The sequence below is a fragment of the Cinclus cinclus genome, chromosome 6 (assembly GCF_963662255.1).
Source record: "Cinclus cinclus chromosome 6, bCinCin1.1, whole genome shotgun sequence".
Taxonomy (NCBI): domain Eukaryota; kingdom Metazoa; phylum Chordata; class Aves; order Passeriformes; family Cinclidae; genus Cinclus; species Cinclus cinclus.
In genome coordinates this window covers 59,169,546-59,197,214 of record NC_085051.1, presented here as the reverse complement: position 1 = coordinate 59,197,214, position 27,669 = coordinate 59,169,546, and the positions used below count along the sequence as shown (strand labels likewise).

At 44.3% G+C, this 27,669-nt stretch overlaps 1 protein-coding gene across 1 annotated transcript in view; it reads left to right on the top strand.

Annotated features, from left to right (window-relative positions):
* KTN1 (kinectin 1) overlaps positions 1 to 27,417 on the top strand; it is a 52,462-nt gene extending 25,045 nt beyond the window's left edge. Inside the window, exons 19-43 of the mRNA XM_062494978.1 lie at positions 75 to 165; positions 1,515 to 1,583; positions 2,453 to 2,490; positions 3,132 to 3,222; positions 3,382 to 3,450; positions 4,973 to 5,010; positions 5,478 to 5,568; positions 5,673 to 5,750; positions 6,624 to 6,661; positions 7,367 to 7,454; positions 7,553 to 7,621; positions 7,958 to 7,995; positions 8,898 to 8,988; positions 10,904 to 10,990; positions 12,802 to 12,891; positions 13,892 to 13,972; positions 14,555 to 14,644; positions 14,728 to 14,820; positions 16,286 to 16,357; positions 16,793 to 16,876; positions 17,082 to 17,165; positions 19,433 to 19,516; positions 20,736 to 20,828; positions 25,326 to 25,445; positions 26,658 to 27,417. Coding sequence (XP_062350962.1) covers positions 75 to 165; positions 1,515 to 1,583; positions 2,453 to 2,490; positions 3,132 to 3,222; positions 3,382 to 3,450; positions 4,973 to 5,010; positions 5,478 to 5,568; positions 5,673 to 5,750; positions 6,624 to 6,661; positions 7,367 to 7,454; positions 7,553 to 7,621; positions 7,958 to 7,995; positions 8,898 to 8,988; positions 10,904 to 10,990; positions 12,802 to 12,891; positions 13,892 to 13,972; positions 14,555 to 14,644; positions 14,728 to 14,820; positions 16,286 to 16,357; positions 16,793 to 16,876; positions 17,082 to 17,165; positions 19,433 to 19,516; positions 20,736 to 20,828; positions 25,326 to 25,430 — 1,852 coding nt within the window. The 3' untranslated portion in view covers positions 25,431 to 25,445; positions 26,658 to 27,417. The remainder of the gene's footprint in view (positions 1 to 74; positions 166 to 1,514; positions 1,584 to 2,452; positions 2,491 to 3,131; positions 3,223 to 3,381; positions 3,451 to 4,972; positions 5,011 to 5,477; positions 5,569 to 5,672; positions 5,751 to 6,623; positions 6,662 to 7,366; positions 7,455 to 7,552; positions 7,622 to 7,957; positions 7,996 to 8,897; positions 8,989 to 10,903; positions 10,991 to 12,801; positions 12,892 to 13,891; positions 13,973 to 14,554; positions 14,645 to 14,727; positions 14,821 to 16,285; positions 16,358 to 16,792; positions 16,877 to 17,081; positions 17,166 to 19,432; positions 19,517 to 20,735; positions 20,829 to 25,325; positions 25,446 to 26,657) is intronic.
* Positions 27,418 to 27,669: the final 252 nt, after the last annotated feature.

Genomic DNA, 27,669 nt, shown 5'->3' with positions numbered 1-27,669 from the left:
AAGGTTACTGTTGATAGCTAACTGCCTTCAAAGTTCAACTGCTTTTTTCTTAATTTTCACTCTTGCTTTTTCAGCATGAGAGAAAGGGATGATAAAATCAAGACAGTTGAAGAGCTGCTTGAGGCAGGACTCATCCAGGTGGCTACTAAAGAGGAGGAGCTGAAGGTAAAATTCCTTGCTTTTTCTTTTAATGGGGAAATAGAGATGAAGTGCACTTGTGCAAACTGAATGTTAGAGTGCTCATAGTTCAGTCTGAATTTCTTCTGAATAGGTAAAGCACCTCGTGGAGATGAGGTTGAAACTTTTTCTGTAAAATAGACTAAGCATGAGCATCAGAGGGGTAGAATAAATGCTTCTCTCTGCTTAGTCTAGGGCAGATTTTGTTAGGATGCCCTTTGGAATAATGGGAGTATATTTCTAGAGCTGTACATTTGGTTTAATCTCCAATAAATCTCCCTTTAGGAAAGGGTGTTTTGTAAAAACTTGGTATTATAAAACTCTTGGGTTTTTTTGGCTTAGTTGACAATCTGAAGGGTTAAGTGGATTATAAACTAGTTTCTGAGATGGTGATAAAGTTATTTCCTTCCTGTTCATTTATAAAGAAGGTATAAGAGAAGCCTGGAGAGCCAGTACAGAAATCCCTGTTTTGAGCTGGCTCTTGCTGGAAAGCTGTGTCCACCTGGGCATAGCCAAGACAGTGTTCCCTTTCTTAAAGTGCCTAAATTCCAGGGGCATTGCTGACACCCCTGTGCTGGGGAGGGGTTGTAAACCCTGAGGTTACTGAGCAGCCAGAGCTGTGAGCACATCATAGATTCTTTTAGGCTGAAAAGCCCTCTGAGAACATCGAGTCCAACCATTCCCCAGCACTGCCAAGCCCATCACTAAACCATGTCCCCAAGTGCCACATCCACATGGCTTTTGAATCCCTCCAGGGATGCTGGTATTTTGCAAGTTACTTGCTGGAAATAATACTTTACAATTTTTAATAATGCTGACTGTGATGCTTAGATTATGTGATTTTTTATTCCTGTAGGGCCTTTCTGTACAAAGGCATCTTTGAATTTTTACATGTTTTGGATGTTGTTATTGACTCCAGAGTAGGATCTAGACTGTTAAAGCCCATGGTGTTGCATAAATTTTTTTTTGTATTCCCAAAGTGGTGAAAAGCCTGTCTGTGGGTGAATCCAATTATTATATAAATATATATAAATAAATGGGTTGTTCAAAAGGTGGTCTGTAACATGATTTGTTACATTTGCCTTTCTGACCTCTCTGCTCAGTTACAGCATTTCCACCTTGCTCTATAATTTCCTATAAATTAGTGCCCACTCCAAGTTATCCATGGTGAATAATTAATCTGTTGAGTACTTTGCCTCCAACAGCTGCAGAGGTGGGGTCTCTTTCAGACTTTCAAAGTCTTTCACTTATTCTAAAAGAAATTACTTTTCTGTCAAGCTTAACACTATTTTCCCCCACAAATGAGGCTTTCATTATCTGTGTGTCTGCTTTCAAAGGCCCTGCGAACGGAAAATTCATCTCTCAGAAAAGAACTTCAAAGCCTGCAAATTCAGCAATCGGAGCAGGTAGTACTTTTCATCTAAAACTTTTATTACACCTAAACTCAATCTGAAAGAATCTTGCTGTGGTTGCAAAAGTCGAGGGAAGAAGGTGGAGATGCCTTTGAAGCCTGTTGGCAAAGCATCCTGTTTTCTTTCAGCGTTGGTCTGGGAGCTGATACTTCTGTCAAATATTTCCTTTGCAGAAGTGTCAGAAGCAGGGCAGATGTACAGGATCCAGTCGGTGCTGGCTGGGGGTTGGTTTGAGTTTGCCAGGCCCTGAATTGGCTGTGGATCTCCTTTTCCAGAAGCCTGGAGCAGGAGGCATGGCTGGCGGGCAGTTTTTACTGCCTCAGCTTCATGATGGATGTTTGAGCTTCCCAGTGTCAATCCACACTCTGCAGGTGTCACTTGTCCCCCTTCTCCTTGTGTCTGATCAGTGCCACTGTCACAGTGTTGTCACTTTTGATGTGCTGATCAGGAGGTGCCTTTCCTTGACATCCAGCTCTGCTTGGACACCTCAGGAGGGCAATTAGTTCCTAGAAAATCACTTATGGGAGAGGGGAGGCACAGTGACCCTGAGGAGATGTACAGTAGTGTCAGTATTAAAGGGTAGCTGATGAAATGCTGGTCCTGAACCTCACTCTCTCCTGCTAATGATGGTGTGGGTTTGCTTCTGTTTTCCTGAAACTTGCAGCAAGCTTAGTATTTTTGGTTTGCTGGGAACTGGAGACTGACAGCTAATTTTCTCAGGAGCAGCCAGATAAATGAAATCATTAGGCTGCTACATAGTTCATCCAGTGCCAGAGAACTCCAGCTCTCCATCCTCACCCCTCAATATTCAGATTGTTTTACTCTGTTCTGTTTGTCCTAAGATGAAGCTCTGTTTTTAATAGGTTTCCTTCCAGTCACTGGTGGAGGAACTGCAGAAAGTGTAAGTTACTGCACAGGTTTAATTTAACAATTTAACAATTTGATTGCTAATTCTGTCTGTCTTTATTCCATCACTACAAGTGTATTGTTTCCCTGAAATGATAGGCTTTTAACTGGGTGAAGTATGTGTGTGTGGCAGGAAGCATTTTCATTTTTGAAACATGTCACACCAGATCAATACCTGCTGAAAATCCAGTTGCTTCTCTGCTAAGCAGTTAATTTCATAAACCTGACTTTGACTAGATGAGGAATTACTCTGATTTGTCAGATAATCATTTTTGTACAGTAGGCACTTAAAAAGGAGTGGGATTGACCCCTGTGTGTTTTAAGTTGGTAAGTACTTTGCTGGAATGTCCAGTGAAGGCTGATTATAGGTGTGTGTCATTCCAGGCACTCTTGATATCTTAATTTGCATTGTTTGACTGTAATACTATTGATTTAGGTTGTAAACTATTGGCTATATAAAGCCAGGTGGTTCTGCACTAATTCCAGTCTTACTCTTCCTATTTGTTCCTCCTGCCTGGTCCCACTGTGGAACCCTGAGGCTGGTGATGGGATAGCAGAACCAAATGTTGTGTTTGCGCTTGAGTAGCACATTTTTTTTTTAGCTAGCTAATGTTGTTTCTCTGCTCCTTTTTTAAGGATCCACGAGAAGGATGGAAAAATAAAATCGGTGGAAGAACTCCTACAAGCTGAAATCCTAAAAGTAGCAAGCAAGGAGAAGACTGTTCAGGTATCTCTGTGCAAACCCTGCCTTCCTTTCTGTGTTGATGCCACAACCACATTTGTTTGTTACTGCATGGCATTCTACAGTGATCAATTTGTAGCATCCATTTTTGTGGCGTTTTTGTGTTTCCATTGTCCAACCCTGTCTTGTTTTGTCATTGAAAAGGCTTTGACACAGGAAATAGAGGCTCTGAAAGAAGAAGTAGGAAATTCCCAGCTTGAGATGGAAAAACAGGTAAAATACTTTAGTGCCAGCAGTGTGAACCAGCCTTGCCTTGGATGTGCTGCTCACTTGTTTCTGTTCTAGTGTGTTCTGTTTCACTGGTGAATGTCATTGGGCAGGGAACTCTTTAGTGCTGGAGCTACACTGTTCTTGGATATTAAGCCATAAAAATGTAGGATAAGTCATGCTGTCCTTCAGAATCCACACACCTCTGGAAGCCTGAGCTTTTTGGATCATTAGTATGAAATTTGGCAAGAAATGCTATAACTTAATGCATTGTAACATTAGCTCTGCCTGGGCACACTGTCCCTGCAGTAAACATGAAACCCTGGGACATCCTTGGGGGGCTGGCAACTTGGAAATTTCAAGTGCTGAAGTTACTGCTCCTATTGTTGGCCTTTCTATATTGCTGGAGCAATACTTACAGTCCCAGAGACTATCTGGTTTCCAGGTAAACCAAGGACTGTTTTTTTTCTCAGTGCCCAAAAAGAGTTCAGTCTTGGCACAGTCAGTTTTACTTTAGCTATCAGGAATGCAGGGATGGAGGAGTATGGGCTTCTTTGGCATGATTGCTGTCTGGAATCCAAAGCAAGGGAAGCCCACGTTTCCTTAGGGAGCCCATTGTGCAGGCAGCTTAATCCATCGTGCTGTCAGGAAGTTTGCTTGTTTGTGTGGGTTGTGTTTCTTGGTCTGCACTCTTTTCAGTGCCTTTAGCTACATTCCAACATGTCACCCCCTTCTCAGTGTTAGAATCTTGTCCTTTTTTAGTCAAGGCTTCACAGAATGTGTTTCCATCTTGGGCTTTTCCTCCAAAGCAAATTTCCAGGACCTGAGGGAGTTATTTATTTGTGTTTTCTTCCCTGGAACTTTCAGAGTCCAGAGAAAAATGCAGTTTAGGTTTGCTGTGTCTGAAATGCTCTGTGAGGGATGCTTGCTCTAAAGGTGGTGTATCTGTGCACCTTTTGGTCTCCTGCAAGCAGAAGAGATTTTTGGGAATGTCTGAAATTCCTGCCATGTTGTGGTAGAGGATTGACACATAAGCAGTGTCAGGCTTTCACACAGCATTCAAAAGTAACATTCCTACTAAATCAAATGTCTTCAATCCACATTCAGCCTTCGAATGGGAATTTAAGGGAGTGCTGAATTTTCAGAGAGGACCCAAAAAGCACTTTCTTATGCAAAGGTCTCAATGGCCAGGGATGATCTCTGTGTTTGGAGCTGCAGCTGCCAGTGAGATGGTGGTCACAGTCACACTCTGCTTCTTCCTCTGTGTCTCCTGTGGGCCTGCTGCTTGTTCCCATTTGCACTGTTTCCTTTGCTGCTCTGGAAGTCACATTTTAAATGTGGGAAATGTAAATAGTTGGAGACACTCAGTGCCTTATAATTTAAAAAAGTGTGTTCATGCTTATTGCAATAAATGGTGCCTATTTTGATAATGTCTGATAGCTTTTCCCTGTTCTTTCATAGAGCAATTTTTAGCATTTATGTGCCTTTTCCATGTGCATTGAACTGAAGTGCTGATTATTTTCTTTAGGTGACAATAACATCACAAGTCAAAGAACTTCAGTCTCTGTAAGTGCAGTTGTTAGTGTCTGATCTGCCCTGTGCACCCCTTACTGACCCCTTAAATCCAAGTCAGGATGGAAGGAATGTAGGCAAGGCATAGTGGAAAACCCACTTTGGTAATACCTGAGCTCTAGGGGTGGGGAAGTGATCAGTCAGTCCCTTGTGTATCCTCAGCTGGGGAGGGGCAAGGAAGTATTTTTGGGTGAGGAGAACACACATTTGTGAAACCCCTGCAATGTGTCAGCACAGAGTTTGCTTTCACTTAATGAGCAGTGCCATTGATCAAGGGCATCTCCTGCTAACCCAGGCTGAAGTGGAAGTGTTCACACATTGATTTTTAGTAGGTGAATTGTGCTTGTGCCTTTGATCACAGATGCTGCTTTTGTTGGGTGTTGCAAAGCATAGGATGTTTTATTTTCAGATGGATGAAAGAGCAGGGGGTTTATGCTGTGTGTCTGTGTTCAATGGCACAGGTTGAAGGGGAAGGAAAAGCAGTTGAAAACCATGGAGGTCTTATTGGAAGAGAAGGAGAAAGAGGTTATTAAGAAAGGAGAATGTCTGCAGGTAAGCTGCTTTTAATATTCTGAAGGGAAATAAGTTCTGTTGCAGCATTTCTGGCTGGGAAAAATAAATTCACACTTCTGACCCTGCTTTTTATCTACCCAAAGGGTCAGAAGGACACAATTGCACAATTAACCAGTAAAGTTCAGGAGCTGGAACAACAGAACCTGCAACAACTCCAACAGGTACAGCCTGCAGAGTAGATGTGTTTTGGGAATGCTGCTTGGTTGAACAGGAAGCTGTTTTTTCTCCTCTACCTCACACAGAGGATTTTCATTGGCTTCAACTTAGCGATGTTTTAAATCCTGCTTGACTAAGCTGTTTGCAATGCAGAGAGCCCACTAGTTCAGCTGTGTTCATCCAAAACAGGTTTTACATGGATAGCAAGTTATGGGAGGTTTTAACTGGGTTGATACTGTGCATAAAGAGGAGCTTTGATGGTCTGAAAGCCTTGGAGCACACAGACAGTCCCAGCTGTGTCCCAGCCACCTCCTTGCCAGGCTGAAGCAGCATCTCTGCAGGGCTCTGGTCATGCAAGAGCTTTGGCTGTAACTGAATGTAACAGCATCTCTTGAAGTGGTCAGGCTGTGCTGTGATTCCTTCCTGCCTTTCCCTGGGGCTGCAATATTTTGGCTTTTGATTTCCTGCACTGGACTTGAGAGCAGACAACTGGACAACCTCGAAGCCAGGTGTTACTTAATGGAAGAATTTTTCCAATAAGGTGGTATTCTGGCTGAGTTTGGATTTTTGTTGATGGTGAAAGGAGGAGTCTGAGTTGAACTTTTAGTTTGGGTGGATGTCTAGACACAGGCATTTATCCCAGGGGAAAGATGGAATGGAGAGCAATTGGCTGGTGTGAAGTTTGGGATGCTTGGTGTAAGCTCTGTTTCTGAAATCCTTTAAATGTTTAGATATTCTTGGAGCAATGCCTGATGCAAAATCCCTCATATTTCCTTGGCAAGTGTCTTGCAAGCTGTGTGTTGCTCCTTCTCATGCAAAGAGCTGCTGTTAATTTGAAAACTGTGCCATCAAAATGAGACCGGGAATTACTTTTTCAGGTACCTGCTGCATCCCAAGTCCAGGACGTGGAGAATCTGTGAGTATGCAGAGTAGCAGTTCCTCAAGTGCCTGCTGGGAACATGCATTGAGTTTATCTTCAGCTGGAATGTTTGAATTGGTGTCAGGAATTTCATGGGTTTTGCTAAAATAAGCGGTTAGTGCCGGTGGCTGTAGCGCGGCTGCTGGAGTGCCTGGAGTGCCTGCCCTGAGCTGTGCTGCTCACACGCTGGGAATGTGCACCCAGGGCTCTATTAAGCAGTGGAACTGCTGCTGCTTCTCGTGTCTAGTGCTAATTTCTCCTTCTGTTCAGCAATGTTTAAGGGTTGCAGTGCCTGTGGCTCAGTCGGCAGCAGCAGCGAACAGATCCGGTTTGTGCCGTTTTCAGGTTGAGATGCAGCAGCCAATTCTCCTGCTCCTGTATTATGGAGAAATGCTGCCAGACTTTCCTCTGTTTTTACTCTGCTTTGTCTGGCTGCTCCAAGTCAGAGGAAGGTTGTATGAGACTGTGCCAGACTGTGCTCTGTCTTCAAAGCAGCTCCTGGGAGGTGCTGCTGTCCCAGCAGAGCTCTGGTACAGCCGGTGTGTGGTACCTGAGGCAGCCTCCACGCACAAAATGTGTTTATCTTCTACTGCACAAACTGTAACAGTTTGAGTGTCTGTCCCTTTTTAGCATAAATTCTTACTTTAACATTTTTTTCCCTACCTTAACCCTTTCTCCTTACTTTCTAAACCATCTCTGCAGGTTGAAAGGTGAAGAAGAGCAAATGAAGTTGAAAGCTGTGGTGGAAGAAAAAGAGAGAGAAATTGCAAACCAAGTAAAACAGTTGCAGGTAAAGTTTTGATAGAAACTTTTGTTGAGGAGTGTGTATATTGTGAGTGTATATCTCTGTTTATACGTGAGTATATATTGCCATTTTTCTTTCAACAGGATATGCAAAAAGAAAATGAATCTTTCAAAGCTCAAATACAGGAATTAAAGCAGGAGAACTGCAAGCAGGTACAGCTTCCAGTTGCAGTGTTACTGAGTGAAGTCAGAAGTGGGTGGTGGTAGCTTGCATAGATGGCATGGAAAACCAGGAATTGTACTGCCCATGGAAATCCAGGGACGCCTTTGGGGTTGGGTTGCACTGAGCCAGCTTTTCTGGCTGTTGCATATCTATTCCTGCTTTCTTTTTTCATATGGATTTGCAGCCTTGTGTTCTTTCTGATGCCTGCTGTGTTCCCTCAGAGGCCTGGAGTGCAGATTTCTGGTGTTGCATCAGTGCCTGGTGACCAAGGCAGATCCTGCCTTTGCTGCTGCTCTGCTCCTAACACATCTCTGATCTCTTTGTAGGCATCTCTGGCTGTCCAAAGCGAGGAGCTTCTGCAAGTGTGAGTACTGCCAGGGGTTGAATGCATTAGAGAATTGATTCAGTTCACTTAATTGCTCAGGAAATTTAGAAATAAATGCCAAATGTACAATATCAGAGTATGTGAAGTGGTCAGTAAAAAAAAATTAAATTCCTGTCGAATAAAAGTTGGGAGAGTCTGCTCACACTGCTAATCCTCAGGTGTAATCTCCTGCAGACAGACAATGCTGGCAGTGTGTTGTGCCCACCATAGAAACAAGCCTTGATTGATGTTATTTTGAATGCATGCCATCTGAAGAGTTAAATGTTGGTGTTTCAAGCAAAAGTGACAGCCTTTTTTCTTGGAACTTCAGCTTAGCAGAGAGTTGTTACTATTATAAAATCATCCAGGAATCTCTTCCAGGGGAAAATCTCAGGGGTAAAAGTGTGTTATAATGTGAGGCTGAAGCACATTAAATAACTATGTGGAAGCTAATGCTATATTGTGCTAAGCAAATTGCCACTGTCATGCATTTTTGGCTGGCAGAATTATTTGTCTTTCAAGTTAAATGACTTACAAATTGTGGATTAGGTGCTTGAAAGGAACACTCTCATCCAGCAGGCAGTGCCTGTTCTGTGGTGTCGTACTGGTGTGGGCTGGCTGACTCTACCCTCAGCTAATGTGTTGCCTTTCCATGGCCTTGATAAATGTGTGCAGATGCCTGTTGTAGGCAAACAACAGCTTTACAATGGGTTTGCTCAGGCAGAGTGGTTGAGGGAGCAGTGGGAAGCAGGCAATGCTGCCAAGTCAGTGAAAACAGCTTTTCAGAGAGAGCGTGCTGTTGGAAGGGAAGGCAAGTTAGTGTGTGGGAAAGGGTGTCAGTGCTTCACTGGAAATTTCTTCAATGTCTCCTGACTTGTTTGTGGTTCCCTTTGTTAATTCAGGGTTGCAGGCAAAGAGAAGGAAATTGCCAGTCTCCAGAGCGAGCTCGCCTCTCAGAGAAATGCTTTTGAGCAGCAGAGGAAAAAGAACAACGTAAGGAAATTCTTCCCCCACCACCCCGGAAAATCCCTCAAAACAACCAAACCTGTGTTCTCAGCACTCTTGAAGGCTGGGGCATTTTGCAGAGAGTGTTTCTGACAGCTGTCTGCTGTCCCTGGGCACTCCTTTCCTCTTGGGAGTGACTCAGCACACTTGACTTCCCTGCTCAGAGTTGTGTCAGCTCCTGCACAATTTGTTGATTGGGGGAGAGGAGGGAGACTTGCTAGGGGACACATCCCACAGCAAGTTCTTGGATTTGGGTTCAAACCTTGTTAACCCTGTTCAGAAATGTGTCCTTTGCCAAGGGCAGGGATGATGGGAGGAGGAAAGGTGCTGTGCTCTGACGGGGTTCTGGTCCTTGTGTGATGATATGGGGGGAAGCATTACCTTCAGAGTGCTCACATCTGGCTCTTCCCATTCCTAAGAATGACTAATCCTGGTGTTCCAAAGGAAGTGAAGGACTGAGCCTTCCTTTACAACAGCTGCTGATGGTGCAGTGTGGGTTGTTTGTAGATGGAATTAAAGATTGTATCTTCCATCGAAGAGCTGTGGAGTTACTTCCTCGTAATGCAGTACCTGTGCAGGGCAGGGGAGTGTTATCTTTTAAGTTAAATGGAAGAAAGTAAAATACGGGGTGTTTATCTCACCTGTCTCTCCTTGATACCCTGTAAAATGCAATGAATTCCAGGCAATAAGCTTGATTTCTAAATAGTCAGACAATCTAAGGAAAGCGCACAAGGAAAATGCTGAGAACTTTTGAGCAAGGAGTGCTGTTTAAGAGCTGTAATAAAATAGAGAGAAAGAGGCTGAGTAGTCTCAGAAGACAGATGAGCTGGAAAGGTAGAACAGAAGGTCTGTTTCCCGTGGTTTCACAAGGTCTGAGTACCCCTTGTGCTGCAGGCTGAAGTCTGGCTGCTGCTAAAGGCACACCAGGCCTGTAGGTCCCAGCTTTTTCTCAGTTTTATCCAGTGTTGTGTTTATATTCTGTGAACAGCCCTTAGGATTGTGGGCAAATAGAAGTGGTAAAGTAAAACTAGTGTAGGTGCTTGCTAGGCTTTTGCTGAATTTAAAATGCAACCTTTCCAAAATAGCCCTTTGCTAAAGGAGATTTGCTCAGAGGGTTGAAAAAAATCTAAATCCCAAGCACTGTAATCTCCTTGCTGCAAGGCCCCATCACCCTTCCTAGAGAAGAGCTGTGAGGTTGCTCTTAGAGGAGCTCAGCTGATTGTGTTGACATCTTGTGGAGTACACGTTTGACGACCTCGCCAAGAAAGACACAGGAGCACTGCACCGTGGCCTTCCCACGTGGATCTGGGATGTGCTCACCACTGCTGAAATCCCAGAGCCTCCCCAGCAGGGTTGGTGAGCACCAACCCAGCTTTCTGTGGGTGCAGTGGAGACAGAGCTGCGTGTTCCCGAAATCAGCCGCGGCTCAGCAGCGGGTTTGGGCTGAGGTCTGGTTGCAGGATCATTGTGCACACCTCCATGTCTCCTGGGTCCATGCTGGGTTCTGCACTGCAACATGCCTAACACTCTGTTGTGTGATCTGTGGTTTGGTGTCTGTGTTCCTCACTACTTTTGAAAACTTCCCTCTTTCTTCTTACAAGTGCAGTCAAAGTGTGGGGTCGCAGTAGTGATAACGCTCTGCAGTGACACTTGCATCGGTTTTGGACACTGGGACAGGTTGGGCAGAAATTGGCATTTTTCCCCCCAACTTTTCATTCAGACTCTTTGAACATCACACTTGTTTTTTGCTAGTGTATGTCATACTCCCCAGCAAAATCACCTTGCAGTAACCAGCATTTAAATGCAAATGGTGGAATGTAATGCAAAATATTTCTCTGAAGTAAAAAGCGAAAACAGTTTGAATATTGGCTGAACTGAAATCATTCTTTCTAAAAATGATTAGGACCTTCGGGAGAAAAACTGGGAAGCAATGGAAGCATTGGCATCAACTGAAAAATTGCTGCAGGACAAAGTGAACAAGACTGCCAAGGTTGTAATGTTGACTGCTAGAAATGATGCGTTAAGCTAGAAACAAATCTGCAGCTGGTTTTTCTAAGTGAAATGGAGACGTTTAACTTTTACTGCAGTTTAAGTATAATCTCTTCTGAGTGATCATTCATATACTTTCACCTCTGCTGCTTCCTGTTGTCTTTAGGTTGTTTGTTGTTTTTGGTTTTTTTAAATGGTTAGTTTGTGGGCATGCTGACTTTTGATTTCTGTTTGCAAAATTAATTGTTAGAGCTGTTGTGAATTGTTTTTGATTTGTGGGGAGCTCCAGATTAAAAGCTGTGCTGGTGAGCAACATGCTTTCTTCTACTGGACTTTGGCTGTGCTTGAACAAATCTGTTGGACTTGGGAAGAACCAGGACTGAATTATTATTAGTATTATTACTGATAAACCTGGGAGCTTCTCAGAAAAATGATGTGCCCACAGCTGTGAGCTTCCTCCTTGAAGGCATGTGAAAGTTGACAGGGATTATTGAACGAATGTTCAAAATTATACAGGGTATGAATTGCTCTGAAAGGAGTTTGTGTTTGCTGTGGGCCTGATTCAGTGTTCATTGCCACTGTGCAGAACTCAAAAAATAAAAAAAAGCATCCATCTAACTCTCAGAACACCAGCCAGGAGCAGAGGAGCTCTGGTTTGGGGTTGTTTGTGTTTTGGGGCCATCTCTGCTCTGAGAAGAGCCTGTCCCTGCTCTTGCTGTGTGCTAACACCTGCCTGCTTTCTCTTGCAGCTGGAAAACTTCAGCAAAACAGCCTTTTGCCACTTCATGGTGGCTCCTAAATTGCTGCCAGCTAACACACTTAGCACAGCTTCACCACCCCTGTGTTTCTGTGTCCGAATCTCAACCTGCCACTGGTACCTTGCAGCAGAGGAACTCAGAGCAGCCAAGCAGTAGCACTGATGTCAAAGGGAAGAACAATCCCAAATACCAGTGGAGGATTTTGGCTGAAAGCTGCCCTTCTGTGCAGTGTTTCAGGCTTTCTACATTTAATTTTAAATGGGAGCCCGAGTGTTGTATGGCTAAAGTAACCCAATCTGCCACAAGCACAGCAAGAACGTGTCCTGTGGCTGCTCTGCTTTTAATGTTAAATACATGGAAGGACATGTCTCTGGTGCTTGTGGCTCTGGGTATTTATGTTTGCAGAGCACTAACAAACAAAGCACCTGGAGATTGTCACACAGCTCTAATAATTATTTCCCATTGCATCCAGGGTTGGGAAAAGAGGATGTAAGTGGCTTCCTCCTAAGTATTTAAAAGTAATGTTTAAAAGTCTTACTTTCTTGGCCTGGTTCAAATGTGCATTAACACAAAGTTTCCTTTTGACTTTAATTCTCTGCTTTTGATATGATGACATTACCTTACAGTGATTTTTTCACACCTAAAATTATTTTAAAAGTACAGATTAAAAAAATAAAAATAGTTGATTGACCAAACTATTTGATTTGGAGCTCACTTAACTTGAGTGGCAGGGCTGGTGTGATCTGTGGATGCAGTTACTCAGCACAGTGCAGTTTGTGTTGTGGACAGGTGAACAATGGTGCAATTTCTGTACAGGTTAGATTGGAGGAGAACTTCAGCAAATAAAAGCTTAAGCGAGAACAAATGTGAATTCTGAAGCTATTCCGTGCCCATTTCTCATGCAATTTACTGGCAGTTTTAGAGACTGTAGCACCTTTTTGACTTAGAAAAAAAGACTTCCTGGGTTAAGCAAATAGCTGTAGGCAGAGGAGAGGCTGTTGCCAGGTGGGTGAGAGTGGTGCCCAGTCTCACCTGTGCCCTCCTCTTGCTTTAGGAGAAGCAGCAGCATTTGGAAGCTGCCGAGGTGGAGACGCGCCAGCTCCTCCAGAAGCTCTTCCCCAAAGTCTCTCTTCCTTCCAACATGGTAAGAGAAGTGGCTTTTCTTAACCTGCTGCTGTGCTGGGCAGTCCTGGAGTGTTTCCTCACGGCCCCTCTATCCCAAGGTTTTTGCAGTGGGGTGAGAGTGTCTCTTGCTGGTGATGCCTGTACTTGCACAGGGAGGCAAAGCTGCAGATAGGTTGCTTCAAGAACTGTTAAAAGAGCAAAATAAAAGTTATCTTGTGGTTTTTATGCTCCAACATCTGATTTACCTGTCTGTGATATCTTGTGTCTCACTGAGATAGTGGATGTTCAGGGGTGGATAATGCCTGCTGTGTTTGCTCACTGACTGGCATGATGGGGATGTGTATATTCCCAACTTTTCCAGAGGAGCTGCAGTGCCTCAGTGACAGTTAATACAGTTTAAGGGGGGTTTACTTTGTTCCCAAGCACAGATTTCTAATTTTATATTTCTGGTGGCTTTCAGTGGTTTGCAGGGAAAATGCCCTGGGGTCATGGGGTTCAGATGGGGTGAATAACATCAAGTGACCCTGGAAAAATGGGTGCATTTCATTTATAGCCTCCAGAAGTTTTGAGTATTCATATTTAAAATTGTTCCCCAATGTGCTGAAGTAAGTGTCCTGGTAAACTAGTCTTCAAAATGAATTTCTGTAAGGTTATGAAACAACCTTTACTTAGAGTTACACGGCATCTGCTTGAAGTGCTCAGGGATTTTGGGAAAAATTCCTTAGAATCTTCAAATGTTTATGCAGAGCCCTGACACTTGCAGGGAGTCCTGTGTCATCCAGCTGTATTTCAGCTCATCCAGGCCCCCCTGAACTGTTGTGTGTGTCTCATCACCTCGTGCTCCTGGGTTGCTGCCAGCTGTGTGTGGCACTGGCTGAACAACAACCATCAGGCTGTGTGTGAGCTCCAGGAGCTTGGGGCACTGAGACATTGCTCCCTGAGCCTGCACTGGGGAGCCAAATGTCCTGAGGAGAGTTCTCCTGAGGTTATTCAGCCTTTACTGAATGATTTCCCAACAGAGCCACAGCGAATGGATATGTGGGTTTGAAAAGATGGCTAAAGAATACTTAAGAGAGGCTTCAGGATCTGAAGATGTCAAGGTAGGCACAAAAGATGGACAGCTGGTGTGTGGCATAATGTATTTGTCCAGTATAAATCTCACAAATGGTGCTGTGAGTTGGGAAGTTCGGGTTCTCAGACAAGTCACAAGAAAATTTTTTTATATTAATTCTAGAATGGTTTGGGTTAAAAATCATGCAGTTCTTACTCCCTGCCTTGCCCAGGGATGCCACTCACTAGACCAGGTTGTTCCAAGCCTCATCTAGCCTGGCCTTGGAACACTTTGAGAGATGAGGCAACCACAGCTTCTCTGGGCAACCTGCTGTTTATATATTGACAGAAATGTATTTGCATCTTTGATAAGTACCTTGTAGAATTGTGAGTTTGTGAAATTGAAAGTCTCCACTCTCTTTTTTTTAAGTAACTGGGCTTTTTTCCAGTAACTCAAAGTTTGTTATTGGGTATTGAGAACTGTAGGTGAGCACTGCATGTGCTGTTGTCTTTTCATGGGTTGGAAAGAGAGACCTGCCCAGGAGTGATAGCAGCATGTTGAAATAAGATGAATAGAACTGAAATCCATCCACTGAGATGTGACTCTTGTGGTCCCTTTCCTCCTTTGCCAGGTTATGGAGCAGAAGTTGAAGGAGGCAGAGGAAATGCACATCCTGCTGCAGCTGGAGTGTGAAAAATACAAATCTGTTCTGGCAGAGACAGTAAGTGGGATGCCTGGTCACCTCTGTGATGTTCCAGCTACCTTTCTTCTGCTCTGAGCTTTCAAATCCCTCTCTCTTCTTAGGAGGGGATTTTACAAAGGCTACAGAGGAGTGTGGAAGAGGAAGAAAGCAAATGGAAGATAAAAGTTGAAGAATCACAGAAGGAACTTAAACAGGTATTTCTGAAGTTGTTTTTTTTTTTTTTTTCCTCAGCAGCCAGGCAGGTTCTGCTTAAAGTCACAGAGGGTGTCTGAGCTCTGTGAAGGCAGGTGTGGAACAGCCCTGGCTGCCTGGTTTGATGTGTGCATGATCAGGGGATGAAAAAGGTGAAGCCTGCAACAAGTATAATAGGAATAATTCCTCTATCAGTGGTATTTTGGTGCTCTGCTACTTAAAGGCCATAAAGACCAGGTTTTCATTTTTGGACGAGTGTATCTTCACTGAATAGACTGAAAAACTGAGGATTTGTTGATATCTTTAGATTTGTGTCACTACTTCTTGTTGCCATTTTTACAGAAGCAAGAAAAACAAATAGCACAGATATAAAGTCTTTGACCATTATGATAAATCTGTGTCACAGTCACAGGATCACAGTGGTTTGGGTTGGAAGGACCTTAAATCTTATCCAATTCCAACCCCTGCCATAGGGAGGGACACCTTCCACTATCCCAGGTTGCTCCAAGCCCTGTTCAGCCTGGCCTTGGGCAATTCCAGGGATGAGGAATCCTTTGCAGATGCTGCAGGAAACAGCCAAATAATAAGTAATATTAATGCTGATGGGATAGGAAGCCAAAGATTCAGTGTACAAGTGTCCCATTAATGTGTCCAGGAATATATATTTTTCTAATCCTGGTAACTTGGACTCTCTTTTTATTGTTTTTTTCCCCCCCAAGTATATTTGTGAGAAGGTATGGGCTCTTTGTGCTAAAATTGAAGTATCATGGAATCATAACAGTTTTTTGAAAGCTGTTAAAGTAATGCTCAAGCCATTATGGTCAACTAATTACACTTGAAATTGGCTGCAAGGCTTTCCTTTTAGGAAGGCTCTGTTGATAGCAAAAGTGGGAAGAAAAAAGGCTTTTATGTTTCTTTTCCAATCCCAAATTAAAATAGGTCAAACTGCCTTTTTTTTTTTTTTTTAGAAGTAATTTCTGAAGTATCTCAGCTTAGTAAATACGGGTGCCACTGTGTGAGCCTGGCAGCAAACAGATTATTTATAAACATCTTGTTTGAGGGGCTTATAAAGGCTTTCAGATCTCCAACTATAGATGTGCTGCCATCTGCTGCACTTACACAGCCCCAAATAAAGGTTAAAATGCTGGGTTTGGGTATGTGGATGGTGGCTATTCCCAGTCTGGGGAAGTTTATATTCCTTACCATGGCTAATGAACAACTGGACTAGGGCTTATATTCTAAATCTTTCAGGCATGTGGGCTCTAAATATGTCAAAGAACTTGGGCTGGGAATAGGTAGGAATGGTGTAGGCTCAGTATATTGAATTATTTGAGTGAGCATCTTATTTAGCCACTCTGATTTCATCCTTAATATTCTTAGATCTACAAGATCTAATCTTGTTTGTTTGTGCATACTTTGTCATAGACCAACCCAAATAAATATCTCTATTTTCCCCTCAAACTGCAGATGCGTTCCGTGGTCACTTCTTTGCAGCACGAGGTGGAGAGGTTAAAGGAAGAAAACAAAGAAGTTGAAACTGTACGTGCAGGTGGTTTTTTCTTCTTGTCTTTGAAGCTTTCTGTTGTTGAAACACAGTTTAGGTTTGTGCTAAATCTGAGCTTCCCTCCTGCCAGTGGCAAAGCCTGTGCTGCAGTTTAACCTGAGCCTTTGGGGCAGTGTTTTCACAAGGCTGAGAAGCTGAAAAACTGTTCTGGTTTTTACTTCTGTACTTACCCACTGGAGCTCTTCCTTGTGAGACCGAGCAGTTCACACTGCTTGTTGGCAATCATGGACTTGATTCTTTTTATCTTATTTTTGATGTTTAAATCTGCACTGTGCAATCACTGGGCTTGAAATGCTTTCTAAATGTCATGGAATATTTAATAGAAATTTAAAGCAAATTATAAATCAAGCAAATGCTACTGCAAGAAAGCACTGAAAACATCTGTTTTAATTCTGTTTTTCTGTTTCTAGCTTAAAAAAGAGAGAGAACATTTGGAAAGTGAACTAGAAAAGGCAGAAATAGAACGATCTACTTATGTTTCAGAAGTCAGAGAGGTAAACATAATTGTCCAAGCTGTGTACCTTTTTTTTTTTTCCCTTTTGATTACCAGTTGGCTGGCAAACTAACCTAGTGCTTAGCCTCTGTGGCTGAGGAGTTTGTATGCTTGTGACCTTAGGCTAGAGCAGCACACTAATAACTGAGCAGAAGAGAACAGGCATACTAAGGAGACAAATCCTAAAACTCTAAACTTCATTTCAGCTCAAAGATCTCTTGACTGAATTGCAGAAAAAACTTGATGATTCATATTCTGAAGCAGTAAGACAGAATGAAGAGTTAAATTTGGTAAGAAGCTTGTTCTCCGTTGGGCACAAACGAGGCTCCCAGCATACGTATGAAGCGGAGACTTATTTCAAATCCTGTCTGTTCTGCTAACCTCTTCAGCTTGATATTTTTGTCCATTGAAATCATTTATGTAGTCTTGACTTTTACAATTTGTCTCTTTTCTCTGCTCCTAACAATAGCATGTCTGGTTCTTAAGACTTTTTCCCAAAGTCTGTAAGACTTTAATTCCTGAAACTTCTTGAGAAGATTTTGCAGTGTAGGCATATGCAGCAGCAAATGTAATGGTCCTTGGAGCAACAAAAGTGGTGCTCAATCTCTTATTGGTTTAACTGGAGGATAATTCTCTGGTGTTTTGTTTTGGTTTTTTTTGCCCCAAAGCTTTTGAGGATGCAGCAGTGCTATCCGTGCTCTGACTGTGCAGGGCCTTTTCCATCCTGCTCTGTAGGAACAGAAATTGGCCAGACCCAAAGTTGGATTAATTCAGAGTATTCAGTCATTCAGCTGCTGACACCCTGCTGTGGCTGAATGGCTGTGCTGGCTTGGTGCTTGCATGTGTTACAATGTGTTTGGCTAGAAATGCTTCCAGCCAATAATGCTCCTATAGCAGCTTTCTCAAGAAGGATTTGGATTAACAGGGTAGACCTGAGGATGCATGGTTTTCCATTTTGAGCCCTTTCCCTTCTCACTTCCTTCACTGACCTATTTTTTTAAGGCTGCAGGAGCAGTCAGAGCCTTCCACAGCTAGTGTTTGGCCAGTGTTTTCCTGCTTTTGAGCCAGAATTCGGGAGGGTTGTCATTGTCACCATGTCTGTGGTATGATGGGACAACCAGGCCACTGCCTGTGATGTAACTGAGTTGAAATAGTTGATTTAGACAAATCACCACCACCACAGTAACAATCTGCTTAAGTTAATAGTACACTAGCCTCAGCAAGCAAAGCCTCTCATTCTGAAAACAAGGGAAATGAGAATTGAATGCATATCTTGAAGTTAATCAGTAAACACTAACCTCTTTGAGGCAACAATTTATTATGTCTGTGCCCAACAAAAGCTTAAAAAGTTGAGCTCCCTGCTAGGGCAGCTTGAGTGCAATATGATGGTGCTGTGCTGATGGGAGTGTGAGGATGTGTTAAACAACCACCTCCATGCAGCTGGCTCAGGAATGCTGTCCTGAGTGTGTGTGAGTGGCTTTTGCAGGAGGCTGGGGAATAGAAATGATGGGATTTCAGAATGGGCTCCCCACTATTTAAAAAGTAAGCAAGGAGAAGCTGAGATTTCAGAGGAGCTTCCCCAAAATGTGTATAAGCCCAGCATTCACCAGCCCAGGTGCTCCAAAGGGGGAAGCCTTCCAAGGGTGAGACAAAAACCATGTGTAGGTTTGGAGTCAGTGAGAATTCAGGGCTCTGAGTAGCCCATTGTTCCCTCCTTTAATCTCCTGCTGCCTTCCAGGAAGATTGACAGCAGGAATAGTGAACATTAGCACAGCACACTTCAGAGGCACAAATCCAACAAAATTGGCACTCGAGCTCCTTGTTAGCACTTCTGTTTGAGGCTCAAGCCTCAAGTGCTGTGGCTGGTTCTGTGTGCTGTGTTGAAGAGCAATTGAAATATCCTTAAAAAAAACTGTATCCTTTGGAAGGCCTGCAGTTTAAGTACTGACTGCAGCCAGTATAGGATGTATTCATCCCTCTTGACTGAAATAGTTTCAGTTCTTTGGATTGAATCTAAACACAATCGACAACTTAATATCCCCCTGTCAGTGACTCATGCCTTGATGTGCCATTAACAGACTGGTTAAGTCAACATAGTTGTAGTAAGAGGTGCTTTATTAAGATGACAAGTAGAGCTTTTTAGTTTGCTCAGCAGTAGAGAGACTGTTTAGCTCGCTCTGGGAAGATGACAATCTTCATTTTTGCATATTTGCCCTGAATTAAGTTGGAGTCTGGGTGACTCCTTTGATAAGGATGCTGGAGAGGCTGATGCTTCTCCTGGAATGGAGTTGCAGAATTAAAACCACTTGTAAGGAAGCCAATGCCAACCACATTTTTGTCTTCTGTAGTTTCCATTCTTTATCTTTACAGATGGAGTCTCTCTTCCTTGACTGTTCTTGTAAACCTCATCATACATGTTGACTAATCCAGTGTGTGCAGTAATTGTTAGTAAATCTTACTCCCTTTGCAGTCCATGTGCGCTGGGTTAATCCCTGGGACAGACAGATGAGGTCTGTGTGAGTGAGGAGAACTGATTTGCTTTGTTACTGTTTTGCAGCTGAAAACACAGCTAAATGAAACACTATCAAAACTCAAAGTTGATCAAAACGAGAGAGAAAAGGTAGCTGGTGACTTGCCCAAGGTAAGCAGAGACCCTTAGCAGCTGCACATAGAAATGTTAGCAAAACCCCTCAATGTCTGTAGTTTTGCAGTGCTGGAAATGATAATTTGGAGGAAGTTGATTTGAGCTGCCTGCCTGGTGGGGTGTCTTGCTCCACTGGCTAGGACTGTAAGAGCTGCATGTCTGCAGAAATGATGAAACTGCAACTAAAAGCTCTTGTTTAATCATCCTTCTTGAAAGACTCCTCTGTTCATGATAATTTTATGCCAATAGGAACAAGTGGTGATCTGGGGCTGACAAATAACTATTTAAATGAAACCCCAGCCTAACAAAAAGCCCATCCCACAGCCCTCCACCTATGCTACAGCCTGAGGCTTTTAAATCCAGTCTCAAATGGCAAAGGGTTGCAAGCTGGTTTACAAAGCATCTGCCCTTTTGCACATGGTGACTTACCCACTGTAACTCAGGAGACTGCAAGTCCTAAAAGTTTTATCTGTGGGGCAAACAGGTGGGTTTCCTGTGCTTTTCCTCAATGACTGTTCTTACAAGATGGGTTGGAATGGAAAATCTTGAGGCATGAAAAGTCTCAGTGCTGTCATGGGAGAATTGATAAATGGAGCCAGGAATAGCCTGTGGAGTGGCTGGGCTCTGGCTCCAGATTCTACAACACCTTGTTGCTTCAGCATAGTAAGCAAGTGGGGCTGAATTCTTCCAGGGTTGGAGTGGGAAATGCTGCTGGGGGAGCATATCTTGTCCTGGACAGGGATAGATGATCACAAAAGCACTGGAGGAGGTGAGAAGCTAAAGGAAACCTGCTATAATAAAGAATTTAAAACATTTTGTTCTGGGCAGTTATGTTGGGTGTTGACATACAAAGCCAGCTGTGCTGATCTCCATGGCTCATGGTATATTCTATGTAAATACAGAGCTGGGGTTAGGATTTTGCAGACCTGCACTTGTGAAATTCATTGCATGATTTTTTACCTAATAACTTGATGTGAAACTATTAAAGCTTCCCTATAGGATTGCTCTCAGATGCAGACAGGCTGACATGCAACATGCTGATTGTGAGGAGACATGTTAGTCTTGGCGAATGGGTTGGTCCCTGGGGCAAATCTGGCATAAAGCAGATTTCCTCCTGAGCAGTGATTTCCTGTGTCTCTGGTGCTCTCAGGGAGATGGGGATTTACTAATTGTTGTGCTTCCCCTGTTTTATTTTAATAACATCATTCCTTTACAGGCCCAGGAGTCTTTGGCAGCTCTGGAGAGAGAAATGGGGAAGGTTTTTGGGGATGCCAATGTTATTGAAAACAGCGACGTTTGCACAGACTCGGTGAGTGTTCCCTGGAGCTCCTGCTCAGGGCTCACACAAATCTCAGCAAAGTGGCAACTTTGGGAAGTGAGGTCCAGCAGAGGAGCAGGATGCTTGCCTCTGCTGGGTGACTGGGGCTTTATGAAGATTCCAGTGCTACAGCTTGCCAGGCTGCCAAGGATTCACTGGGAATTTTGCTGCTGTCTGGATTGTGACCTCCTTCATGTGGCTCAGATTTGCAAGGAGGGGGAGGGGAAGAGATTCTGGGCTTTTGATGGGTTTTGCTTTGGTCTGGGCAAAAGTGGGGAGATCCTCAGGCTTGTCCCTTCAAGAAGAGAAAAGGGAAGCTAAATATAACTCTGCTGATGACTTCAGTGGGCTGAAAAAAACACTCTTGGGCTGGCCCTTCTGACATCAGTAATGTCAGAAAGAAAGGCAGTCTTGCATGACCTGTAACACTCAGGCAGAGATTGTGTTGCCAGAACATGGTTCCTTCTGCTCCTCTGCAGCTGTGGCCAAGAGCCAGAACTTGATTTCAGCTGGTCCTGGCTCCTGGGAATTTGTGTTGACCTTGATGTAGCCCAGCAGCAAAATCTTGCCAAGATGAGCTTCAGTAGGGAACAGCCCTGAGTGCTGTGAGTGGGTGACTCTGCAGACTGCTGGTGTTCCTGTATCCTCCAGCAATGGCGTTCCAGCTTTTAAGATCTGGAATTGGGTGGGCAGTTTTGCAGGTGACTCACCTGAGCCTGTGGGTTGGTTGTGGAGCTGGTGCTCAGAGTGTTGCCCTGAAGACACCACATGCACAAGGGGGGTTAGGTTGGAGCTTTGTCTCTGGCTTTTTCCATCTCCAGAGAAAAGAACTTTCACACCAGCCCTGGAATGGCTTTCCAGAAGGCAGCTGGGAAGGCAAAGGGGATTCTCTCCCAGCTCAGTGGTGTCACTGGAACTCATTACCCATTTTCTTCTGAGGGACAGAGTGGAAGGAGCTGCTGTAATTTGAGGGGGAGAGGAGCACTTGCTGATGGGACAAATAATCTGTAGCAACTCCTTTTAGCTGCTGTGGCTTTAAGGGGCTTCATCAGCTGCGAGAGGAAGTTTGGGGTCCTCTGAGGAGAGCTGCAGAAAAACCTTTGTAGTCAAGAGCAGGAATGAAATGGCTTTTCCAGGCTAATCAGTCATGGATGCTGATGGACCCCTGCACTGGGCTTGCTCTGTCTGAGTCAGAGATGCAGCTGGGCCTGTGAGACTTGAGATGTGTCAACCCTGAGAGCTGATTCCTGGAAGATGGGAAGGCTGCTGAGCCCTCCCTGTGTTGCCAGGGGGAGACCAGTCAGGTGCTGTGTGTCCCTGTGTGCAGCAGGCTGGAGAAAAGCCCCCCTCAAGCCAATGCCCAGCTCTCTCTGCTGTGCCCTTATGGCTTGTCCATGTGGTGCATGGGGACAGTGATGCCATCAGCCATGGCATTCGTGGCTGGTGGCTCTGGGCAGCCCTCCTGGGCTGGGGCTGTCATTAGAAGTGCTCTGTGGTGGCCCAAAAGAGCTCGTTTGGCTTAATTGGCTTAACTCACAAAACCCCTCTGGCTCTCGCATGGCTCTGCTCTTGCTGCACATCGTGGAGCCCAGGTTTCTGCCAGAATATCCATGGCTTTATTCTAAAGAGGAGTGTGGAAAAACAGTCCTAATAAACCTGCAATTAAGCCTTCATTAGTAAAAATACATTAATTGTCTAAGCAGTGCTCTTGACAGGTAGCCATTGGCAGAGGCTGGAATTAGAACTTTCTTTTCTCCAAGCCTTTTCTGCTGCCTTGTTTTTTTCTCTTTTTGTGGGGAGAAAAGGGAACTGTCTCCCCAGAAGCCTAAAAACCCAGCAGAAAATAGCTCTGAGATCAAAAAAGAAAGTCTTCCAGCCACTTCCACCTAGCAACAGTGCCTTTTTTTTTTATTATTTAAATGTAGGACCTGAAAACACATGCTCAAAATGAACATATTTGTTCCTTCTGGGTGCTGGAACCAACCCACAAAATTGAAAAATGATACTTGCATAAACCCTCAAACACACTCAGAGTTTTCTTTAGACTCCTTTTCTTCCTATTTAAAAATAGACCATTTGGGGTTTCTAATCAGCTGCTTTGTCACTTTTGGGACCAGCTGATGACTAAAGGGGGCTTTTTAGCATGCTTTAAGGAAGTCATTTATATTCAGCAGCTTGCTTAGGCACTGAGCTTATTTTGAGGCTTATGTGAAATCTAATGTGCTTTTCCCCCCAAATCTCAGTGCAGAACACTCCATCACTGGCAACTGGGAATGCCATATGTGTGAAACAGCAGAGGGGAATCTGTCCAGACGGTTCAGCTCCTGTTTTAGCTGCTGGGTCTGAAATCACAGGGGCATCCCCACTACCACCCTCTTCCTCTCTTCATCCTCATGTCCCAAAGAAGTGGAGTCACAGAATCCCAGAATGGTTTGGGTTGCACCTTATGGACCCTATAGTTCCCTTCCCTGCCATGGGCAGGGACACCTCCCACTATCCCAGATTGCTCCAAGCCCTGTCCTGGGACACTTCCAGGGATCCAGGGGCAGCCACAGCTTCTCTGGGAACCCTGTACCAGGGCCTCCCCACCCTCACAGGGAAGAATTTCTTCTCTATGTCTGACCTAAATTTCCCCTCTTTCCCCCAAGTCATGGAGAGCACAGGGCTGGGGCTCAGCAGTGGCTGTGCAAGGCAGCTGTGCACTCTGGGTTAGCAGGAGCTGCAGGAGGACTGTGCTGAGCCCAAATCCATTGGGATCTAGGCAGGATTGGCCCCTGGGGGATTGGGGATGTGTCTGTAATTTGTGAGTGAATACTGCCTGAGATTAGTGAGGTCACAAAACAGAAGGGAGATGCAGTAAATGAAGGAGGAAGGGAGGAGCTGTTCCCAGAGAGGAGCCTGGGAGTGGACTGGAGAGCTCCTTGCTTGCTCCTGCTGGTTCTGTGCTGCTGCCCAGGCAGCCTCACTGCTGGTCAGTGCTGGATTAATTCATGTACTGGGCTGCTAATTGCCTTTGCCTTTCCACTTCCATTAGTCTGTATGAGACTGCTAAGCCAAGTCTCAGCCTTGACAGACCCAATTTTCTACTTTAATAAGGGTAAAACAGGTTAAGGCTACCCTAATACAGATCCCAATGATATTTTTACAGTAGACAAGTGTTTATGAGTTGCACAGGAGTAAGGGCTTTGCTGTGGGTTTTTGTTCTCTTTTCTGAGCTCGGAGTAGTTTCTGTAATGGTGCAGGTGCTTGAGTTTGATTTACTGCTCATTCTGCATTTCCAGCCAAATGGGAGCAGGGAAAATGGCCCTCCCTGAATTCTCTCTAATTTCCCTGGAGCTCTGGGGAGAGATTTGCACCCGCATTATGCATCAGTCTCATTCTGTGGGTAACACCAGAGTGGGGCTGACGGATGCCAAGTGCCTGCAAGCACCTCTGTGCTCCTGTGGAGAATTGGGTACTTCTGCATTGCTGGCACCATGGCAGAGTTGCTTATTTTAAGCTGTTAAATTTCAAGGAAAAGCTCTCCTGCAGGTGATCTGCATGTCTGTGTTCTGAGCTGAATAAGGAGCAGTAAGGTGTGTGTTAGATGTGGAGTGCTCTGTGCATCTCTGGAGGAGGTAATCAATAAAGCTAATAAAACAGGGATTACACAGCACTGTTAGCCCAGCAAGGCTGACAGGCAGGGAAGCAGAAGGGGGAGTCCATCTTCAGCTGTGACACTTCCTGATTAATAAACTGTTGAATTCCTAAAAAAAAAAAAGGCATTTATTTTTGTTTCAAAACACAAGCTCAGCATTTTCATTTCAGCACAGGAAACATTGTAGCTTGTGGTAGCTTTCATTTTTCCTTTTTTCTGTGTTTTCTGGTGCTTGGACTGCTTTGTGAAGCCTTCCTCCAAGTCTTAAGTGTTGCTGGCAAGTGGTAATTTCCAGGGGTTTGGAGCAGAGGGTGAATCCATGGGAAGGGTGTGGATTTCCAGGCAGCTGTTCCAAATGCTATTTCATAGCTGGAGCTGTTTTGTGCTGGGGCATTGGGTATTGCTGAAGACACCATCCCACAGATCCTCAGTCCCATCCAGTCCTTGGTGGTCCAGTTTTGCAGTTCCAGCTGTGGGCTCAGAAGTGGTTGCTGTGCACTCTGACCTGTGTAATAAACCCCATCTTGGGGTTCAGCCAGGCTGGTGTGGAAATAACCCTTGAGGCTGGATCAGATGGGGATACCAGCACAATTCCTGGGAGCAAGGAGTGCTGGAATCCCAGGCAGGGAGGATAGGAGCTGGATGTGCAGGTGATACCCTGGAACAGGAAAAGGGCTCCCTGACTCTGAGCCATGTTCTCCATAAACGTGGCCATAACCCTCCGACTGACAAGAATTGTTCCCATCTGTACCATGAGTTGTAATTTTATACAGAGGGTCTAAATCTAGGCTTTCTTGGTAATTAGATTGTAAATGAGTTTTTAATGATTTCCTTTTTTTCCCTTCTTCCAGGAATTGAGTGATAAAAGGCGGAATGTGGCAGTGAATCTTACCCAGGATGTGGGTCATCTCAAGAAGCTGCTTGCATCAATAAGCCAAATGCTGTCAAAGGGATGAGGACACTACAGCCAGGTGGGTGTGGACAGTGGCCCCCCAGCTGAGCTGTTGAGAAGGCCACTGGTGTGTTATGGTGGGACTTTGTTCAAATTAACAGCTCTTACGCCAGAGTATGAGACTTTTTAGAATCAGATCATAGAATCAGTGAATTACTAAGGTTGGAAAAGCCTTCTAAGACTGTGAGTCCAGCCATTCTTCCAGCTCTGCCAAGGCCCAACACTGACCATGTCCCAAAGAGCCACACCCACATGGCTTTTAAATGCAGGGATGGAGATTCCATCGCTGCCCTGTTCTAATGCCTGACCCTGGTAATGCTTTCAGTGAAGAATATTTTCCTAATACTGATCCAAATTCCACATAATCATAAAGAGCTCCTGGTAGGCACTGGATTTGTTCTTCTCTGTATGCAGGTGTCAGTTAGCTGAGACTGATCTTGAGTCTCCATGTCCCTCTGTAGGAATGTAATTCCCCCCCTCCCTTCCACTCCCTGCTGCTTCCTGCAGCAGGGTGCCCCAAGTTTTGTTCTTCCAGAGCCTGTGCCTTTTTTCCTCTTTGCTCCACCAGCAAACTTTCTGAATTGCCATGCTCGGATTGCTTTGGGATGGAGGATATAAAATAACCCCCTGGGCTTTCACTGAGCTGCAGCAGTGGCTGGCTCTGGGTGTTTGAAGCATCAGCCTGGCATGAGCTCTTCATCCATTGACAGACACGTGGACAAGGCTTTAATTTTACAATTAAATTACAATTTAATTTTAAATACACAGCTGTCTTAGAAACCTAAACCTTTGTGCTGATAAAGTTAAATGATCCAGAGTTAGCTGAAGGTTGGATAAGTTCAGGACACTCAACTTTTAAGGAAGGTGATGCAGATTTGGGTCTGAATTGGGAACTGCTTGTCTTGGAAAGCAGCAGTGAACAAAGAGTGTCAGAGCTCCCTTTCATCTGCTGGGGATGGGGACTTGTATTCCTGATTCAGGTGGTTTTTATGTCCCTGCTTTTGTAATTCAGGGGCAGCAGAGCTGGTAGAGGATAGCTGGGTGTTGAGGTGGGAGGGAGGTGCTGCTGCACCTTGGCCTCTGCTCTGGGAGGCTGTTCCTGCTCAGCCTCCACCCCCAGGCTCATTCCCCTGGGCTTCCTCGTGAGCTGACACCAAGGAAATGCAGGCAGGGTGCTGGATTTTCCCTTGGGGGCTGCTCCTCTGACCTGTGATTTGTGTTTCTCTTGCAGGGTGAAGTCACGGGGGAATCGTTCATTTGAGGATAGCAGAAGGCATTGTATTATATTTTGCCAAATTAAAGCCTTATTTATGTTTTCACCCTTTCTACTTTGTCAGAAACACTGAACAGAGTTTTGTCTTTTCTAATCCTTGGTAGACTACTGATTTAAAGAAAAAACCCAACTCTGTAGACACCTCCAGAGTTTAGTTTTATAATAAAAACAAACCTGTTTGGATAATTAGACCTTTACATTCCTGGAGAGACAGTAAACATGTAATCTTTTATCTTATTTTGCTCAATAAAACTTATTCAGAAGACTCCAACGTGGTAAAGTCACCGATGGGAAATGACATTTTAATACTGATGTTGTACACTGTTTTACTTAATTACATTTTTGGGATTAGCTGCCTCTGACTTCAACCTCAAGTAAACACTCCTCTTTTTTTCTTTTTTTTTTTTTTTTGGTTGCTAATGTAATCAGTTTTTGTAATGGTGTCAGCAAATAAAGGGATGCTATTATTCAAGGTGTTCTTGCTCTCTTCTTTCAAGTGAATTTGGATGACTCAGGTGAGGTTTCTACCTCTCCCCTCCCCAGAATGAGCATCAGGCTGCACCCACTGTGCTTGTTTTCTGGCAGAGGAGGAAGCATCAACTTGAGAAGAGGCAAACTGGGGATATTTTGCAACTCCAGAGCAAGTTTCTGTTCTAAAAAATAAAAGGTATTAGGGTTTTAAAAAATACAAGAAATTGCCATCAACATGCCATGTGAATTGTGGTTCTGTGTCATGTGTTGTCTTTGGGAAAGATCAGGGAGTGCCAGGGGGAGGAGCAGCTGGGAACACTGGATGTGGCAAAGCCACTGGATGTGCTGAGCAGAGTGTGTCCCTTTGCCCCAGATCCACCCCCTGGATGGGAGTCTGGGGTGGAAGCAGTTCTGTGAGAGGGTTTGGATGCTCTGTTACCTTGTGCTTTGTTGGGAACAAATGTGGGGAGGGTCTTTGATGGGACAGGGATTCTGCTGG